The 19,594-nt window shown below is 42.3% G+C and overlaps 1 protein-coding gene across 1 annotated transcript; it reads left to right on the top strand.

The window, feature by feature from the left end:
• Positions 1–1,331: 1,331 nt before the first annotated feature.
• Positions 1,332–18,983, top strand: LOC147420018 (Core-2/I-branching beta-1,6-N-acetylglucosaminyltransferase family protein). Its single transcript, XM_086505134.1, has 10 exons — positions 1,332–1,948; positions 16,380–16,478; positions 16,550–16,653; positions 16,744–16,815; positions 16,909–16,999; positions 17,316–17,396; positions 17,482–17,541; positions 18,308–18,430; positions 18,512–18,550; positions 18,643–18,983. The coding sequence occupies exons 1-10, from the start codon at positions 1,604–1,606 to the stop codon at positions 18,766–18,768; spliced, it is 1,140 nt and encodes a 379-aa protein (XP_086361260.1). The 5' UTR covers positions 1,332–1,603; the 3' UTR covers positions 18,769–18,983.
• Positions 18,984–19,594: the final 611 nt, after the last annotated feature.

Here is a 19,594-nt window from a genome sequence, read left to right as displayed (position 1 = left end):
AGGTTGGCCACGTGGCACATGACCATTCAACATGCTTTAAGGGTGGTTCATACTTCACGGACAAGCATAATGGAAAGGGACTTGGGTCAATCGTACCATCACTTATTTGCCGAAAGGAAATGCCATTCTTTTCCAAACTCATCAAAACACAATAGACCTCTATAGCCCGAAACAAAAAATGTTCACATAGACTTGCACAACAAAAAGAGCAGTCGCCCCTCGATTTGGGGACCTCACACGTAGAAGCTATTTGATCTTTCCATGCTGCCGCAGTTGATGCACTGTGTGTGGATTGCTTTGCGCTTGAACATGTTTGGTTATAGTGGTGTCTCCGCATAGTCTAAATAGAGCCTTAGTGATAGTTTATAAGTTTAAACAGAGCACTGTGTGTGGATTGCTTTGCGCTTGAACATGTTTGGTTGTAGTGGTGTCTCCGCACAGTCTAAACAAAGCCTTAGTGATAGTTTATAAGTTTTAAGTAGTCCGTGAAGTTTGAACCACCTTATGCCAAAAAGAAAGTGGGCCACATATGTGTGGTGGGGGATGGGTTCAAACATGGATTTTTGTCATGTAGTAGTGCCTTCCCTTTGTGCAGTTTGAATGGAGCCCAAGAGCCCCATCCCGCCTAGCGCTTGCAGGGGCTGGAGGGGATGTCTTTATCATGCGTCCCAAGAGCTTTTGCTGGTCACACGAGCTTCAACCTTCACACGGTTTTACCAGTTATTAGATAGTGAGTTGTATTGTATTCTCTCTTTATAGTGAATGCTAATTAGCGTGCAACCTCTTTAATGCTTTGCAAACTTGCAATAGGCAGTTTCTGACTCCATGCGCTATAAAATCTGGCTTGGAGCTCCCTCTTTGTAGCGCATATAGTGGAAGGATCGTGGCCTCCCAAGTGCCACAACCACTACGCGGGATGATAGTTCTAAGGAGTTGCTGAGCAATGAGCTGCCCTTACGTGTTGGGTGGGACGTGGCTCTTAGGATGGATTAGCGCAAGCCGGGGCTCTACCCCTGCCGTGCATCAACAAACTTGTCTTGGAGCTATAAACACATCAAACTCTCTGCAGCTTGACTTGCGGGGTTTCCAACTCTGCCAATTTCGGTAGAGGAGGGCTTTGTTTTCTGACGTTGGCAGGTTGGAGTTCAACCCTGGCCATGCGAACTTGCCCTTAGTGATACTTTACAAATTCCAAGTGGTCCAAGTTTGAACCCCTTCCGCCAAAAAGCAAGTGGGCCACATATGTGTGTGTGCGGTCTGTGGGGTTAAAGAGGGATTTTGTCATACAAAGTTCACCATACTGGGCCGTTGGTGAGAAGGTGGACCACCCACATGCTACAGCACCCACGATCTTGCAACTTTCTTTTTTCAACTTCCCACCCATCCTTTCCCTCGCAGGCCTCTATTGTGTTCTTTCTGTTCAAGTCGCTTTATTCCTGGGCTGAGTGCTCTGTATCTCCATACATCTCGGATCTTCTGTGCAGCTTCACATTTTAAGTTTGGGCTATGGCATCACATGTAATGTAGTATCTTCCCGTGTGTTGAGAGTATTTGATTCAAGAATAGGGCAGGCATTAGCAGATCGAGGTGCTAGGGGTAACCCATGTTGACACGGAAGGCGTCTACTAGACGAGCTCTGTGGCTTGGAATCTTAATCCTACTGATATTGATTTCTTTGATTGGAGGGACCCTATGGTCTTTCAGAGCTGCATCTTCATGTTTTTTGCTGTCAGAAAAGCTATGTGAGCCTTTGTTGACAATCCAAAGAGCTGAGATCGCCCCAGCACCACCTGCAAGACCGAAGACAGATGAGGAGATAGCATCGCTAGCCTTGAGTAGAGATATCTTGTCACAGCCAAGGATGCACCCTACCTCACCTAAGCTCGCCTTCATGTTCCTCACAAGAGGTCCTCTACCTCATGAGCGCATCTGGGAGCGCTTCTTTCGTGTAAGCTCTAAACCTCAAGTTCTTTATGTGTGAGCTATGCATGCATGACCAAGTGAATGTGTGTTCTGAAGCCAGACCATAGTTGAAGATCCCTTGAAAATTGCAGAATGGATCGATAGCATTAGTGGTCTGTGACTTGTTTGTCACATTCTATCTAAGAATGGACATCAGTGGAAGAGTTTTTGGTTCCTTTGGAAAGGAATCAAGACCTGAACAGTTGTGAATTGATTGTGGACATATTTTCTTTTATTCTCTTGGAGACAGACTTATACATGTGGGCAACGAGAATGGGGATTGTTTTCTTTGACAACTAGAAACATGTTATTTATCATAAAGCAAGAGCCACACTCAAGCATCTTCTGCATGCACCATTAAATTCTGTGGATTGAAGATCATGATGACCTTTTTGACCTAGGTCCTCTAGTCAAAGAGGAGAATGATTGACTAGGGGTTCACTGGCAAGAGCCCTTGTGATCTGATTGCATGCAAGCATATGTTAGGGGGATTTTATTTGGGTTTCAAGGTCAAAAGTAAATTTTTCTAAAAGTCATGAAATGATTTTCTTGATTTTTAAGGATATTTACACATGCTTTCGCATATAACCATTAATTATGCTTGTTGAAAGAGAGAGAGAGGTGTTCCCACGTACATTCGCAGTGTCTTTGCCGTTCTCATTGCAGCCTGGTTAGCTGAAGCTTGGGAGGAGGTCTAGAGAAAGGCACCAAGACCTAACACAAGGCTCGTAAAGAAGCTAGATATCGTGCAAGTCTCTTTTGATGAAAAATCTTTGAGCAAAGATGACCAGTCAAGTGATGATAATGACAATTGAGGGTGGCAAAAAGGCTCCTCCTATTTTGCACACAAATTTTTTTTTTGAAGTAGATCAATATGTAGAAAATACGGATGAAATGTTTAAAAAATTAAGCTCGGCAAAGCGAAAAAGGACTGTTGATTGTCATCGACATGTACTTTTGTTTTCACTTGGTGATTGGGTTCTATTGCGATTTGAAAAGGCAAGATTAAAGAGGATGAAGGGCTAGGAAAGGTTATAGTTTAATAAGTTATGGTTAGCTCCATCGTTTATGAAAACAGTGACTCTACGGTCACTCTGTGTGCCATACATGCACACCATGCCATGAGGACCTATGCTAGGCTGCCACATAGCTAGTGCCACTTAATAAGCACGACACTCACCATAGTGGCACATCACCTCCTTGAACTCTTTGAAAGTGCTCGGGGGGATAATTTCAAGGGCGTGCTAGGCAAGGTACATATAAGGTCCAGAAGCCCTTCCAAGGAAGTTATCAGGTCAGTGGAGAGTAATTTATGCCATGTCATCGAAATCTAGATCTCTTGAGTTCGCGAGGAAACAACATGACTGTACGAGAAGGAAGGAGGTCCTCACGGTCGTGAGGACAACGAGGAAACAACATGACTCTATGAGAAGGAAGGAGGTCCTCATCTGTAAGGTGCAGCGGAGCTGAATGTTGAACTTTGCTTAAGATGAGTGCTCCGAACTGTGCTCAAGGGTTCCTTTTACTTACGGAAGGGAGAGCCTTCCGTTCCTTTAGTGAGAGAGTGAATGGACACAAACAAAGTGGAGAACACTGTGAATGAAGGTGCTGAGACTGAGAGATAAGAGGGAGAAGAATAGACTGAGAGATAAGAGGGAGAAGAATACGACACCAGAATGCTGTCAAAACCCTCCTCTGAAGGCCCCACTCTCTATGGCGAGAGCGGTCTACTTATGATTGCACAAATCTCTACAATGCTTGGACTAGCCGACGATGTCGACGACGATGAGGATGACGATGAGACGGGCTGAAAACTGAAAACGCTAAGGGTTGAAATCTGCAAATCTTGTATTTGTTGAATTTTGACTCTATGTCGGTGACGATGACGATGCAACGACGACGCGTTGAAAATGCGGATGTTGAAATCTGCGTTTTCCGAGCTGAATCTGCAAACTCTGCGGGATCTGACCGTGTGGCGAGGATCTGTTGCGGGAAGGTGAGATCTGCGAGGTTCGGGACTTCTACTGCGGGTATTGATTGCTGAAAATTGAAAACATTAGTGTTCTTGATGGTCTTGTCACGAAGGTCTGCAAAAACGTTGCGGTTGATCTGCAAACCAAAAACGCTAGGGGCTGAAATTTGTCCTTGCTGATGGAACTTCTAATGCTATATGACTGATTTGTTGTTTCGGGGAAATCTGCTAACGCTATGGCTGATTTGCTGCCTATTGTCGTCGGGAATCTGTAAGTGTAAAAACGCTGGCTGATCTGGTGGAAAAATGCTAGGCCTTTTGGTGAGAGAAAACGCAAGAGTTGTCGCGGGGGTTGGTCTTGCTGAGAAGTTGCCTATTGAGCAAGGTGCTTCTGCTGACTCTTCTGCCAGAAAGTGCTAGCGTTAGGTTTCTATTTATACAAACTTAGCAAAATTGCCCTATCTACTTTCCAACAAAAGTCACTTAAAAATAATAAGTGAAAATGTCAAAAATAGGGAAAATAGGTCTATGCACTGTAAAAATGCTCTTGATGGGTTCTGATGGAAATCTGATGATTATGTTGTGTGCAACCAGAGGATATGCATCTAATCTAAGTGTCTGGACATAACCTTCCTCATGCAACTCTTACAACTTCTCGCTATGGGTAGACTTTCACGATTGCTCGAAAAATCATCATCGCTCTTCTTGAGTTTTCATGTCAGGGTCAGCGGAAGGGTTAAAGGATTTTAACTCGGGTTCTAATACTTCGCTCAAACACAAGGCTACTTACTTCACTAGAGAGAAATTGAACTGAACTGAGCACAATGTGAGAGAGAGAGAGAGAGAGAGAGAGAGAGAGAGAGAGAGAGAGAGAGAGCCCATCGAGCCCTTGAGTTTATACAGCAGTTTGACTTCGCCTTCTCTAGAGGTCGGCTCTCGGAACAGTCCAAGGTGCGAAGGGCGGCATCTTACTTGAAAGGAATTGGACACATGGTGGTCTACTTTGTTGTTACTTAGAGAAGCACTTACGACGTGATAAAATGTCACAAAAGTGATGATGTGGCATGCCCAATTGGAAGAGAAATGGCCGAATGGACAAGAGAGACCGAACCGACCAACTGAAAGAACTTATGAAGCATCAGTCGTGGGTGTTGGGTTAAAGGCCTAAATAACTCTTTTTTGTACATTTTTATACTTTGTCCAGGTTCTTCATATTGAACCTGGACACATTTTTTTAAAGTCACTTATAATAAAAGTGGGAAAACCCAAAACTCACTTATTGAGTTTTCCCCAAAAACGTGAGCTCTCTCTCTCTCTCTCTCTCTCTCTCTCTCTCTCTCTCTCTCTCTCTCTTTCTGCTTCGATCCCTAGCGCTTCCTCTCTGTTGCACTCCGCCTCCTGCTTCTTGCCCCAATCGTGCACTACATCGTGACGCGCACCTATCGGTATCTTCTGCTTCGCGCTTTCAACTGGTATCAGAGCCTTAGGGTTTCAAAACAGCCTTGCGCAGTCTGTTGGACAGCGAGTTAAGATTGCTCTCCCGCGATCAATTTCGCTTCCATCGCGAAGCCCCTTGCTTCCGGAGTCGAAAAGGTCGCCAAAACTGCCAAAACAGCTCAAAACAGACTGTTTTTAGGTCAAAACAAGTGATTTATAGGTTATATCAGGTCAAAACAGCAATACGCAAGTGTACCAAAGTTGTGGGATCACATGTATTGATGTTTGTCGCGACAAATTGAGTGAAAAGCTGAGTATAGGTGCTTGAAATTGCACTTTTCAACTGAAATTTCAGATTTGGACAGTTTCATGTAAAGAAATTGTCGTCTATCGTATGCAAAGTCTTGTGGTTGCTCTTATTTGCTGAAATTTTCAGCCTATTGTATCTCTCTTGTATACACACTTGTGGTTGAATTAAAATGGCTTCTTCCTCTTCCGCATCTGACACTAAAAGTTTGATGGAAATCAAACGGTTCGATGGTCAAGGCTTTGACCTTTGGCAAGAACGCATACAAGGTATCCTTTTTTTAAAGGATTGTGAAGATGCATTGGAAGAGAATAAGCCGCCAGGTTTGTCTGACGAAGAGTGGGCCAGGTTGAATAAGAAGGCTATGGCCTACATCAAAATGGCTATCAATGATGACATTTTGACGGACATCAAGTGTTTGGACTTTACTTATGCAATATGGCAAAAGCTAAAGTCCAATTATGAAAACACCACGCTTGTGAACCAGGTGTATTTGATGCGAAAGTTGGTGAATATGCAGCTTGATGACTCGAAGTCAGCTTCTGAGCATTTGAGTGCTTTTACAGGTGTGTTGAATCAATTGTAGGACAGTGGGCTTCATCAATTCGATGATAAGCTGAAAGCTATTTTCTTGCTTATGACATTGTCAGATACTTGGGAAACCTTGGTTGTCATCTTAGGCGACAGTCTCACCCTCACGTATGACGGTGTGAGAGGGTCTATTCTCAGTGAAGAGATTAGACGCAAGTCTAGTGGGGAAGGTGGCAGTTCTGCCTACAATGCAAGAGGTACAAATCAAAAGCGTGATGCGGGCAACAGAACTCAAAATAGAAGTAAGAGCAAGACAAAGGATAAGGATTGTTGTAACTTGAGCTAGGGCGGGTGGAGCCGGAGGATAGCCATGGTGTGGTGCTGAGCAGCAGATGAGAGAGAGAGAGAGAGAGAGAGAGAGAGAGAGAGAGAGAGAGAGAGAGAGCAGAGATTCGACACAGAGATGCAATAAAAATAACGCGCAATATATTTGATGATTGCTTAACCTTACATATAAAGGCCTTTTTCTTGCCATGCAACCTTTACTTTAATTGAACTTTATTGCATGCCTATAAGAGGCTTTTCCCACTGATCGGCAAAGGGCTTGAACCCAACAATCCCCCCCTCAAGCCCGAACTGGACAAGCAACTCATGATACCTCGAGTTTTTGGTATACTCGTCAACCGTGAGTTTTAGGTTTTCTCACAACCAAGGATTTTTGGTTTATCCATAACTTGGTGCTAGATTAGTAACCCCCCCTTGAATAGATAGGGTGTAGGCCAAATATGTAGCTACCAAAAATATTGGAGTTTTTGGTTCACTGCCAAACCTTGGGTTTAAGGTGCACCCAGTAACCTCATGAGAAGCAGTAAAAAAATAGGCTGAGAACTGACAAAAATTGGGAGGTCTTACCATTTATAGATGGCAGTGTCTATATCGCGTACAAGTTTTGATGTGATGATAACCGACAAGCTTGACAATAGTTGACAATTTATAGGCAAAAATAAGGCTTTGACTGAAAGTTTATGATGGTTTTGACAATAGACAAAAGTTGTCAAAAAACTATGACACTAAACTGGCAAAAAATAGTTGATTAAAAAACTTGTACTGTGGTCTCGAAGCGGATCTGGATGTTCAGCATCTTTTGATGTACCTCTTGGTTCTCGAAGCAAATCTTGTTTGGCCTTAGTGGAACTTCGCGTATAAAAAACTTGTTTGCCTCTTCCTTGCCGACTTGAGCTTTTGAAGCGTTTTGATATATTGTGAGAAAAGCTTGTCTTGAAGCTTTCTTGCACCACTTCATTGTTTTGAGAAGCTGTAGTAAGAGAACCAAGGCTTTGTTCTGTGATAGAAAATTCTCCAAAGGGCAAGGTGATGTCGTCAACTGCAAGATAACACAAGTTGATGTAGGTCGTAATCATGTAGAACCACTTCTGTAGCAATCCAATAGCTTGGCTAAACAAGGCTGTGCCTGCCATGCCTACAACCTGGGCTTGCCACCTGGAGTTTTTAATGTTTTGTCCACCTTAGCTGGCTTTACTTTTATTGCAGCCTTTATAAGTGTGAAGGCCCTCTTGATTAGAGGCCTAATAATCAAATAAGGTTAAAAGTAAAAAAGCCAAAAATGCCACGTTCTGTAGCAGTCAAACGAGCAGGAGCGTCAATGGCAAAGGGTGCTCGCAAATGACTGTAGAGTGCAAATTGGAAGACGTTATCAATGTAGCTTGAAGCCCTTTTGATATGCAATAGAACTATGGCCTTGCAGTAGGAACTGTCTGCTTGCAATTTGACGCCTGCAACACTTCGACGCCTCTTGAGATGCACGTTGAAGTGCCTGCCTACGTCTATGATCTTGCCTGGGATCTGGCAACGTTTTGAATGCAGGATCAACTTGCCTTGCCAGCGCCAAGAGCTCCTCCTTGCTTTGGCGGTTGTGCTCAGATTGATGCAGCTTGCCGAGCCGGATTCCCCTTCTTGCAAGCAGCGTTTCGAGCTGAGGCCTCCAAGAGCGCATCAGGCTCTGATACCAGTTGTTGTAACTTGAGCTAGGGCGGGTGGAGCCGGAGGATAGCCATGGTGTTGTGCTGAGCAGCACAGAGAGAGAGAGAGAGAGAGAGAGAGAGAGAGAGAGAGAGAGAGAGAGAGAGAGAGAGAGAGAGAGAGAGAGAGAGATGCAATAAAAATAACGCGCAATATATTTGATGATTGCTTAACCTTACATATAAAGGCCTTTTTCTTGCCATGCAACCTTTACTTTAACTGAACTTTACTGCATGCCTATAAGAGGCTTTTCCCACTGACCGGCAAAGGGCTTGAACCCAACAATGATGTCACTTGTTATCAATGTGGTAGAAAGGGTCACAAGAAACCCGATTGCAAGTATTTCAAGAAAGAGCAGGAAAGGAAGAAGGAAACGCAAGATAAGAAGAAGAAAGATGAGAAGAAAGGGGAAAAATCAGCAGGTGATTTCTCCAAGGATGTTGAGAATGCAAATGTATCCTCTAGTGTGGTCATTAAGGAGTTGTCAGACGTTGAGGAAATCTTGGTTGCGGCTTCATGCCCCTCAGATTTGGTGATAGCTAATGCAGAAGACATGCTTATCTTGAAGAAAGATGTCATTGATGCATTGCTCAGTGCTAATGATGGCCTATCCCAGTCATGGATAGTGGATTTTGGTGCTTCATTCCATGTGACTCCATCTTTGGAGTGTATTGCTACATATGTTGCAAGCAATTATGGCAAGGTATACCTTGGTGATAATTTTGCTTGCAATATTGAGGGAAGAGGTACTATGAGTTTGGCTCTTAACAATGGTCAAGAGCTTGTGTTGAATGATGTCAAGTTTGTACCAGGCATTAAGAAAAATTTGCTATCTGTTGGCTAGTTAGATGCACATGGTTATACTACCATCTTTGTTGGGGTTTCATGGAAGTTGCTAAAGGACTCTATGATTGTTGCAAAAGGTTCTAAAAGAGGTACTTTGTACTATCTTCGATGCAAAGCTTTGCCTGACAAGTTTCTTGCTGTTGTTTAAGTTGCTTCACACACGGAATTATGGCATAAGAGACTTGGCTATATGAGCCAAAAGGGTAGTGATGTGCTTACCTCTCTGAAGAGGGTTAATGTAAAAGGCAAAAACTTGGATTTTTGTAACGATTGTCTTTATGGAAAGCAAAAGAAATCTTCCTATTACTCTGGTGTCTCTCGCAAAGCTAATCCTCTTGATCTTATTTACTCTGACGTATGCACTATGCCTGTTAAGTTTTTTGGTGGTGCATTGTATTTTGTTACATTCATTGATGACTGTACTAGGAAAGGATGGGTGCATTTGTTGAAAAGTAAGAGTTAGACTTTTAATGCTTTTAAGAAGTTTCATGCTTTTATCACTACGCAAAAGAGTATTAAGCTTAAATGTCTCAGATCTGATAATGGAGGAGAGTATGTGTCTGTTGATTTCAACGTTTTTGTGATGAAAATGGGATTAAAAGGGAGACAGTCCCTTATAATCCGTCTTCTAATGGTGTGGCTGAGAGGTATAATCGTACTTTATGAGAGAGAGCGCATTGCATGTTGTCCATCGTTAATTTTTCCCAAGAGTTTTGGGGAGAGGCAAAACTGCAGTTTATATTTGCAATCGCTCTCCTAATAGTACGCTAGAAAATGACATTCCAGAGGAGGTTTGGTCTGGCAAACCTGCCTCTTATGATCATTTGAGAGTATTTGGCTGCGAAGCTTTTTTTCATGTACGCAATGACTTGAGAACAAAGCTTGATATGAAGTCCATTAAAGGAGTTTTCCTAGGTTATGGGAAAGAAGGTGAAATGGGCTATAGAGTGTGGTTACCACAGTTTAGAAAGGTTATACGCAGCCGAGATGCAGTGTTCAATGAGGCAAAATTGCTTAAGAATGCTACAAAATTTGATGCTGACAAGAAAATAGTCAGATTTCAGCCTTCCGTGCCACCCATTGATGTTGAAAAAGAGCCTCATGATGCATTACCGCAAGCTGAAATTGATAAGCCGGTTAACCTTGAGCTAGAAGAGGTAGGACATTACTTTGATGCTCCTAATGAGCATGGACAATCACCTGAATTGACTGAGAATGATTTTCAGCAGCATGATAGAGTTGAAAATGAGTTGCCTTATGATGTAGAACGGTTGCGTGAGAATGTAGATCATTGGGTACAGGTCAACTCGTTTGAGAAGGCAACTGCAGAGATTTAACCCCTCTTTGGATCATGTAACGTTACCGTGAACCTCTTACAATAAAGAGGCCAAATCATGTGAGTCAAGCAGTAGGTGGGAGCTTGCGATGCAAGAGGAAATGAAATCCTTGTATGCAAATGATACTTGGGATCTTGTGCCATTGCTAAAGGGAGAAAGGCTCTTCCTAACAAATGGGTATACAAGATTAAGATAGTGTATGAAAAACCCAAGTACAAGGCAAGATTGGTTGCAAAAGGATATGCACAGAAAGAAGGAATTGATTTTCAAGAAATCTTTTCTCCTGTTGTGAAGCTTACAACTTTACGTGTCCTTTTTGCACTCGTTGCGGTGCTTGATTTGGAATTGAATCAAATGGATGTAAAGACAACGTTTGGTGACATTGAAGAGGACATATACATGAAATAGCCTGAAGGTTTTGTAGTTTCTACACGCGAGGAACTTGTATGCAAACTGAAAAGGGCTCTGTATGGTTTGAGATAATCATCACGACAGTGGTATAAGAAGTTTGACACTTTTATGCTGTCTCAAGGCTTTAAACGCAGCCATGCAGATCATTGTTTGTATATGAAAAGGGATGAAGATGGTAGTTCCATCATACTTGTTCTCTATGTTGATTACATGTTGCTTGCCGGGAAACATAAGACTAGTCTTGATGCTCTGAAATGTAAGCTAAATTCAGCATTTGCTATGAAGGATTTGGGTGATGCAGAGCTATTTTGGGTATGCGTATTAAAAGAGATAGAAAGCTGAAATTGCTGTTTTTATCTCAAGAAAGATACATTGCAAAAGTACTTGAGAGATTTAATATGGCTGATGCTAAATCTCTTGGGGTACCTTTACCTCCATACACTAAGCTTAGCAAAGTAGATTGCCCAAAGGATGAGGTGGCATTGAAAGCAATGAAGGGAATTCCTTATGCATCAGCTTGTGGTTCTCTTGTGTATGCTATGGTTGCCACTCATCCCGACATTGCTTATGCAGTGGGAGTTGTTAGTCAATACATGTCGAATCCTGGCAAAGCGCATTGGGAAGTTGCCAAATGCATTCTAAGATATTTGAAAGGTACACAATCAAAGTGTATCTGTTATGGGAAAAGTGACTTAAAGTTGCAGGGATATTGTGATGCAGACATGGTAGGTGACATGGATACCAAGAAATCTACCGGTGGATATGTATTTGCCATTTCTGGTGGTGCAGTCTCTTGGTGTTCTAGGTTACAGAAAATTGTGGCATTGAGTACTACTGAGGCTGAATATATTTCAGCCACAGAGTTTTCAAAAGAGGCCATTTGGTTGGGTAGACTTGCAAAAGAACTTGGCATGCCTGCTCATACACCCGTGTTGGGTTGTGATGGCCAGAGTGCTGTATATTTAGCCATAAATGCCATGTTTCATGCGCGTACCAAACACATAGATGTGCGGTACCACTTCATACGACAGGTATTGGAGGATGGTCTAGTCACCTTGACTAAGATCCATACATAGGATAACCCTGCAGATGTTCTCACCAAGAGTCTTCCTAAGGCTCAACATGAGCATTGCATACAGCTGGTGGGAGTTGGTTAACTTAAAGGCGTCATTTATGCCTTTAAGTGGGAGGTTGTTGGGTTAAAGGCCTAAATAACCCTTTTTTGTACATTTTATACTTTGTCTAGGTTCAATATGAACTTGGACACATGTTTTTAAAGTCACTTATAATAAAAGTGGGAAAACCCAAAACTCACTTATTGAGTTTTTCCCAAAAACGTGAGCTCTCTCTCTCTCTCTCTCTCTCTCTCTCTCTCTCCCTGCTTCGATCCCTAGCGCTTCCTCTCTGCTGCACTCCGCCTCCTACTTCTTGCCCCAATCGTGCACTACATCGCGACGCGCACCTACCGGTGTCTTCTGCTTCGCGCTTTCAGTGGGGCCTTGAATCCTAAAATACAAAAGCTTGAACTTTGAAAAGGATTTCTATAAATCGTGTTAAGATGATGACGTGGCAGGAGAATACGGATTTTTGGCATTTTGTGTTGCTGGTGGCATGTGGCAGGCTATACGGATTTTTGTAATTTACGCTGATTGCTTTTGAAAGGCTCAGCGCTGGCTTTTGAGCACAGATGCATTTGGGTTAAAGTGCTTTTGATTTGATGCTTTTGGGGTTCTGCTGTTGGGCATCCCTTGTGCTGTTTATAATAGCCCCTGTGGCCACACTCTACAGAGAATCAGGACATAGAGTCTGAGAGTAGAGGACCCTTCCAAATTGTACTTTGTTGTGAGAAATAATAAAGAAATACCGAAAGGGACGCCAATCTTTGGGGCAAGTAATTCTGGGCAAATAACTTTGTCGTGGCGTGTCAACTCTCTCTCTCTCTCTCTCTCTCTCTCTCTCTCTCTCTCTCGTAGAGTTCATTGATTTTGAAGTTTCTGTTCATGTGTTGCTATTGATTTCTCCAAACCTGTATTATAAAAGTCAAGAGGATCTTCACGTCAACTTGGATATCAAACAAATATGAAGAAGATGTCATCATGGCTTGGCATACCTGAGGATGACCAAGAAAGACATGCTGGATGACTATTACCAGAGGTTTTAAGATACTTGCCAATGTCCTCGCTTCGGAAGGTTATTTTGAGGGATTAGATTGAGCGGTTTTGTTGTGGTTTGCCAAAAGAGATTTGATAATATTGTTTGGAACATGCTAAGCAAGGATTTGAAATGCATGCTGGCTCATTAACTTATCCTACGAATAGGACAATATCCACCTCAACAGGGCAAGAGTCTTCTAGTGAAGAGAATGAATCAAGGGAATCGGACGACAGCTTATCACAAGATTCCGGAGCAGTAAGAGGATCAAATGGTAGCACAACCGAGGGTTCGGACGAACTAAGGGAACCAGATGCAAGTGTCATAGAATTTTGGAGAAGAACGAGGATGAGATGATAAGTGTGTCTCAGGGTTCTGGATGATTGAGATTGACGAGTCATCGGATAGGGGAGGCTAGCGAGGCTACTCAGAGGTCCCATGCCACAAAGAAAGGAAGTATAAGGAATCAGCTAGTAGATCAGAGGATTCCACAGATCCATTTTGAGGTGCCAAGGATAGGGAGGCCAATAGGGCTACCAAAGGAAGTAAAAGGAATCAACTAGTAGATTAGAGAATTCCATAGATCTAGATTGAGGTGCCAAGGACAAGAAAGGAAGTAAAAAGAATCAGCTAGTAGATCAGAGAATTCCACATATCTAGATTGAGGTGCCAAGGACAGGGAGGCCAGCAAGGCTACCAACAGGTCACAGGGCACAAGAAAAGAGAAAGGTAATCTAGGTCCATTGGGTAATTTGGTCAAGGGTACTTTTTGGCCCTCTATGCAAAGTGGATGGAGGAGGAGAACATTGCAAATTCGCTTCAGAGAGAGTTGTACCTTGAAGCTTTTGGGCCAAAAAGTTATCGATGAATCAACAGATTGAATCTCGTGCGGTGCGGATTGCACGAGAGGGGAGTAGTTCCACTCCTTTGTCACAGATTGCCTAGATTGAATAAAGTCACTTATTTCTTGTTGAGATTTTAGGGTATCGATAGGTTGGCAGTATTTTGTGGAATGACGGTATGAATAGTTGTGCACTGAATTGGAAATTTCCGTAATTAAATTGAAAACATGTGCTCTTTCATGTATGTATTGTTAGAGGCATGTATAGAAAGATGAAACGTCTGCAACATTTTTTGATGAATGATTTGAACTTAATGCATCTCCAAGATTTGGATGTGATGGCTAAGTGATCTGAATTGAATGAGATTCTAGTGTATCAAGATGTCTATCTGGATGAGATGATTGGGTACTGTTGTGAGTGCATCAAGAGTTCTAGAAATATGAGATGGCTGCACAATGATCTAGGTGTATCAAGAGTTCCAGACAGAATGAGATGGCTGGATTGAATGACTGAAACAAATTGAAACAACAGTGTTCACTGTGAACCAAGTGTCTGATTTTATGAATTACATCTTTGTGGATGTACTGTCTTGTGGGGATGGTCATGGGCATCGTTTCCTTGATTGAAACAAGAGGATATGAATATGATAGTAACAAAATTTAGTAGATCAAGACATCCGTGAATAGCTCAACGCGGTGTGTATGTGATTGCTAAATGATCAGGATTTGTATCTGAGACCCTCGAAAGAAATGTGATGTGCTGTCTTTGTAGAAGTGTTGGATTGGTAGAGTCTTGTGCATAAGTACATAGAGTTAGTGTCTACTGAACAAATTTTCTTTCCTTTGGTTGTTTTTGCAAGGGTAATTGAGGGTGATTACAATTCTTTCAAAAGGGGGGAATGTCACAAAGTGATGATGTGTCGTGCCCAATTGGAAGAGAAATGGCCGAGTGGACAAGAGAAACGAAACTCGAAGAACCAAGGAAGTTCTGAACCCAGAGAGCACCAATCACAGGGCCTAAAATCTAATTAAGTCAAAAGCTTGAACTTTGGGTAGGTTTTCGTAAAACGCGTTGATTGATGATGTGGCAGGCTGTATGAAAATGCTTACGAGGCAAGCCGTACGGAATTTCGTAAAACGCGTTGACAATGCCACGTGGCAGCCTGCATTTGAATCTGATGCTTTTGGCGCTTTTCTTTTGGGCAACCCTTGTACTCTTTACAAGAGCCCTTGGGGCGGCCTCACTTTGCAAAGCATATGGACGCAGAGTCTGAGAGCTGAGGACCCTTGGGAGGTGTACTGTTGCGAGCATAATAATAAAGAAATACCGAAAGGGCTGCTAGTCTTTGGGGCTAGTGCATCTGGGCGCGGAGCTCGGCCGTGCCGTGTCGACTCTCTCTCTCTCTCTCTCTCTCTCTCTCTCTCTCTCTCTCTCTCTCTCTCTCTCGCTAGTGAAGTTCAGTGATTTTGCAGTTTTTGTTCGTTTGTTGCTATGATTTCTCGCTTGGAGTGTCCAAGCCTTTAACAGAAATGCAGGAGACAACCTCCAAAACTTTAATAGGTGAGTTGGGTCTGTGTGTGTGTGTGTGATACTCGCTCTTGTTGTTTGTTGGTGTGCTTGCATCTGTCTATTTGTGGTGGTGAGTTCTCTTTCTTCCGTGTGCCGAATTCTCCTAATACCTATAGCTTGGTCTCCAATAGTATTTGGTGCCGGCTCCTGCTCTTATGTCCCTGGTTGAGATACAATCAGTTTTCAGCACCCATTTGAGCAAGTGGATTGATTTCTTTAGTGTCTGAGAATTTCCTCTTGGGGTTGTTCGTGCTCACAGAGACGTTGATGCTTCCTCTTCAAGGGATTGGTTGTTGGGCATTGGGTGTCTCCCTGCAGTGTCTTCACCCCTCATCCTCGCCCTCAATTGCTCTTTTGCTGCTGGTTAGCCATCCGCTGGCAGTTGGTGCTGGTTGGAGGCTTTGAGCCCAAAATGTGAATTTTTGTTTCTCTGGGGCGGCTGTTACTACCTTCATTAACTGCTAGCCTCCAGCTGCCATTCTTACCTTCGGACTTTGGAGATCGTTGAGTATGGACTGTTGTTGGTTTGGGGTGGCTATCTTTCAAATGCTACTTGAATGCACCCTCCGTTGAAGCCTTGTAGGTTGATGGCACTAAATTTTGCTTCAGAATTGTGATGAGGCTGACTGTAACAAATTGGTGAGGATTTTTGATTTGTTGGCTAAGATGATTTGATTCCTTCACAACATTGGATGTCAGATGGAAATTGCATTATTGTCCTATGCTGTGCAAGCTTGTCATGCCGATTGACAAATGCAATGCGAATCTCTGGCACATTTACTAGTTTGAAGTGGTGTAGGGAGGCAGCAAGGGGGAGGGTTGAAACTTGAAGCTCCAGGCTTCTAGTTTTAGGTTCCAAAAGTCAGGATGTCAAGGTGTTTGTGACAAGGCCGTGACAATTGAATCATTGGTTTTGATGCAGTTTATTGTAGAATTGACACAACATGGGATTCGTTTGCTCCTGCCATGGCCAGGGGCACGAGGGCATGTATTCGGTTTTTGTGCACGCTTCTGAGGAAGGACATTCTCGAAAAAGTATGGTATTCAAGGGCCGTGACATACATAGCAAGAAGGTACAAGAACCTAAACTTTCCAATTTGTAGATTATTTGTAACTTCGACCTTACTGTAGCTTTGGTTGAAAGGTGGGCTGGGGCAAGATAGATATGATAGATGCTGAGAGGCGACTTTTGGCCAATGCTCTACTAGAAGACAGAAATAATGAATACTTTGTTTTGTTGTCTGAAAGGTAAATGTTTGTCATGCCCCTACCCTTTATTTGTTGGTAGAGATGAATCCTTTTCTTCTCAGTGCTGAGTGTTTGCTCGTTTTCTTTTAGCTGTATTCCATTGTGGAGTTTCGATTACGTCTACGAGTACTTCTTGAACTCAAGTATCAGCTATGTTGACTGGTAACAACAGGAACATGACAAATGAATGTAGTGTTTTTCACTCTCAAAACGTTTTTTGCTAAACAGATTTGGCGATTATTGTCTGTATTACAGTTTTTATGATCCGGGCCCTCATGGAGCTGGTCGTTATTTGGATGGAATGAAACCTGAAGTGGAACGGACGGACTTTTCGAAAGGGGCTCAGGTGATTTTGTGTTATGTATTGCTAGGCGTTTTGAAGGTACCAGTATAGCCTACTTTGCTTTTAGGTCTGTTTCATATGCATATGTATGTCAATCTTTTCTTTTACGAGAAAAATATCATCACCTGAAGGGCAAAAGTAAGGCTGCGCACAAACAGAAGTGTAACCACGGAAACAGGGAATACTTTTCTACTTTCAGGATTACGCATGCATATGCACTAAACTCTCTTGCTAAACTCATGAATCGGACAAGGAAAGGCTAACTCTTTATTTAGACTCTGCTTCCAAGTTTATATAAAAGTTTATCCTTTTATTTCAGTGGTTTGCAGTAAACAGGCGACATGCGCTACTGATTGTCGCAGATTCGCTGTATTATAGAAAGTTCGCAAAATTCTGCAAGGTGCTGATCATGCTCTTAATGGGTAGAGGTAGCTATTGGATGCCTCTTTGAGATACCTAACCTGCAAAGTTCCCTTTTTTTGCAGCCAGGGGACGAGTTCCGTAATTGCTATCCAGATGAGCACTATGTCCAAACTTTACTGCATGTAAGTTGCATGCCAATGTTTGCTTTGAAGAAGTCAAATGACAACCATAGCTTGAAAAAACAATGCTTTTTTTCCCCTGAAGTTTCTTGACAAAATTTGTGAGGGACTTCCATATTTTATGGGAAATTATCAAAAAACCCCTGAAAAATACCCCTCAAAATTAAAAATTACTATAGTAACCCTGGTTAATCTTGCAAATAGCATTTCCTAATGGCCTCCAAAAAAATAAATTCACTACCAACGTAGTGCATAGTGCAAAGAAACTTTAAAGAGCAGAAAATGCTAGAGGACAGGAAAACAAGAAGAAAAGTACAAATATATGAATGCACACGAGAATCACCTCTTTATATGGATATGAAAAGTCTTTTGACTTTTTTTTGAAAGGATTTTTATTTTTTTGAAATTGGGGGATCCTACTCTTGCAAACATATCCAAAAACATTTTTTTGGAAACTTCGCAGAGGAAGAATGGTTCTCCCTGACATTGAAGGCGATAGAACTAGGATTTTAGATGGTATCGTGGGCTCTTGAGATGAAATGGGTCTATACTTTCAGACGATTTCTTAGGTTATCTTTGTCTAATACACTTGAAGATGGATCTCTATCGTCAAATAAGATAAATGATGCAAAAAATGGAGAAATCTCTTGAAAATTGGTACAAGGATATTTGAAATTTGAGGGATATTTTGGGAATTTCCACAAATTGTAGGAGTATTTTGGTAACTTTCCCTTATTCTAGATAACTATTAATCTGTTTTCTTCAACAGATAATTGATCCTCAAGGAATCTCAAATTGGTCAGTAACCCATGTTGATTGGAGGAATCAAAAATGGCATCCTCGTTCGTACAAGGCTGAAGACATCAATCTGCAGTTGATCAGAGAAATCCAGGTCCGTAAGCTATCAAGCAGTAGACTTTTAGGTCCTTTTTCCATGATTAGTTCAGCTTTGACTCCTGCTTTTTTCATGCAGAATGTCACTGAGAGTCTGCACGTTTCTAGCGACTCAAAGGTACTCATTATGCTTAATTTCCTTGCCTTTTTTCCCTTTTAGCCTTTTTCCAACTCCTCAACCGTTTCCAAGTTTTTTTTTTCTTTTCACAGAAGCTAGAATTCAGGCAGCCATGCTTGTGGAACGGACTGAAGCGCCCTTGCTTTCTCTTTGCAAGGAAGTTTATGGGAGATACGACTGATCACTTAGCTGATTTGCTGTTTAGCAGTACTGTCTAAGTTTATGTAACTACACCCTTTTTAGGGGTGATTTATAAAAATCTCTCTCTCTCTCTCTCTCTCTCTCTCTCTCTCTGTGGACCTTTGTGGTCTCTCTGTCGATGTTGAAATTTGTCCTCTCATGTGTGCACACGAGAGGGAACTGGAATATTCTTTATACCACCCAAGTGGTAGATTGGTTATCCTAGTTCCGGCAACAGTTCGCATTTCTATCACCCAAGTGTGCTCGATTCGATATCCTGGTTCCCCTTTGGGTAACATGTCTTGAATTCAAGCCTCACCGGATAGATCTTTGAGGTCTCTTGTGATGGATGTTTAAATTTCTCGTGCAATGCAGCAAAGATCAGAGCTCTCTCTCTCTCTCTCTCTCTCTCTCACACACATGATGCCTGCAGCCAATGGAGGATGCTGACAGAAGCCCTGCAATCCTTACTGGGCAGTGCCAGTAAACCCCTATCTACCTCAGCGTGCAAGTGGTGTGCATATGTTGGTTGTCACAAATTTATTCACTACATGTAGTGGCAAGCAGCTGTATAGATGATATATTGTATGTACACTTTTAGTTATGACAATAACCTCCCTATGGTTGTGTTATTGTTGTGCACTTGATGTTTGGCCTTATAATGCTTTTCTGGTAGGTAAGCTTTTGCTGCTGAATAATGCCCGTTGTCGGTTGTGTGCAATTTTTGTTTTGATCAATTTGTTGGATGCAAACCTTCTCTTTTGATATGGTAGGTAGTGCATGCATTTGTGAAAACTTGCATATTATAGGGCTAGTATTGCTATGCATGGCATGGGTTTGAATTTGGAGTGAAGATATCTCAAC

Source organism: Adiantum capillus-veneris, chromosome 28 (assembly GCF_014529385.1).
Source record: "Adiantum capillus-veneris isolate H3 chromosome 28, ASM1452938v2, whole genome shotgun sequence".
NCBI lineage: Eukaryota > Viridiplantae > Streptophyta > Polypodiopsida > Polypodiales > Pteridaceae > Adiantum > Adiantum capillus-veneris.
The sequence above is the reverse complement of the archived record's forward strand: the minus strand, read 5'-3'. Positions and strand labels throughout refer to the sequence as shown.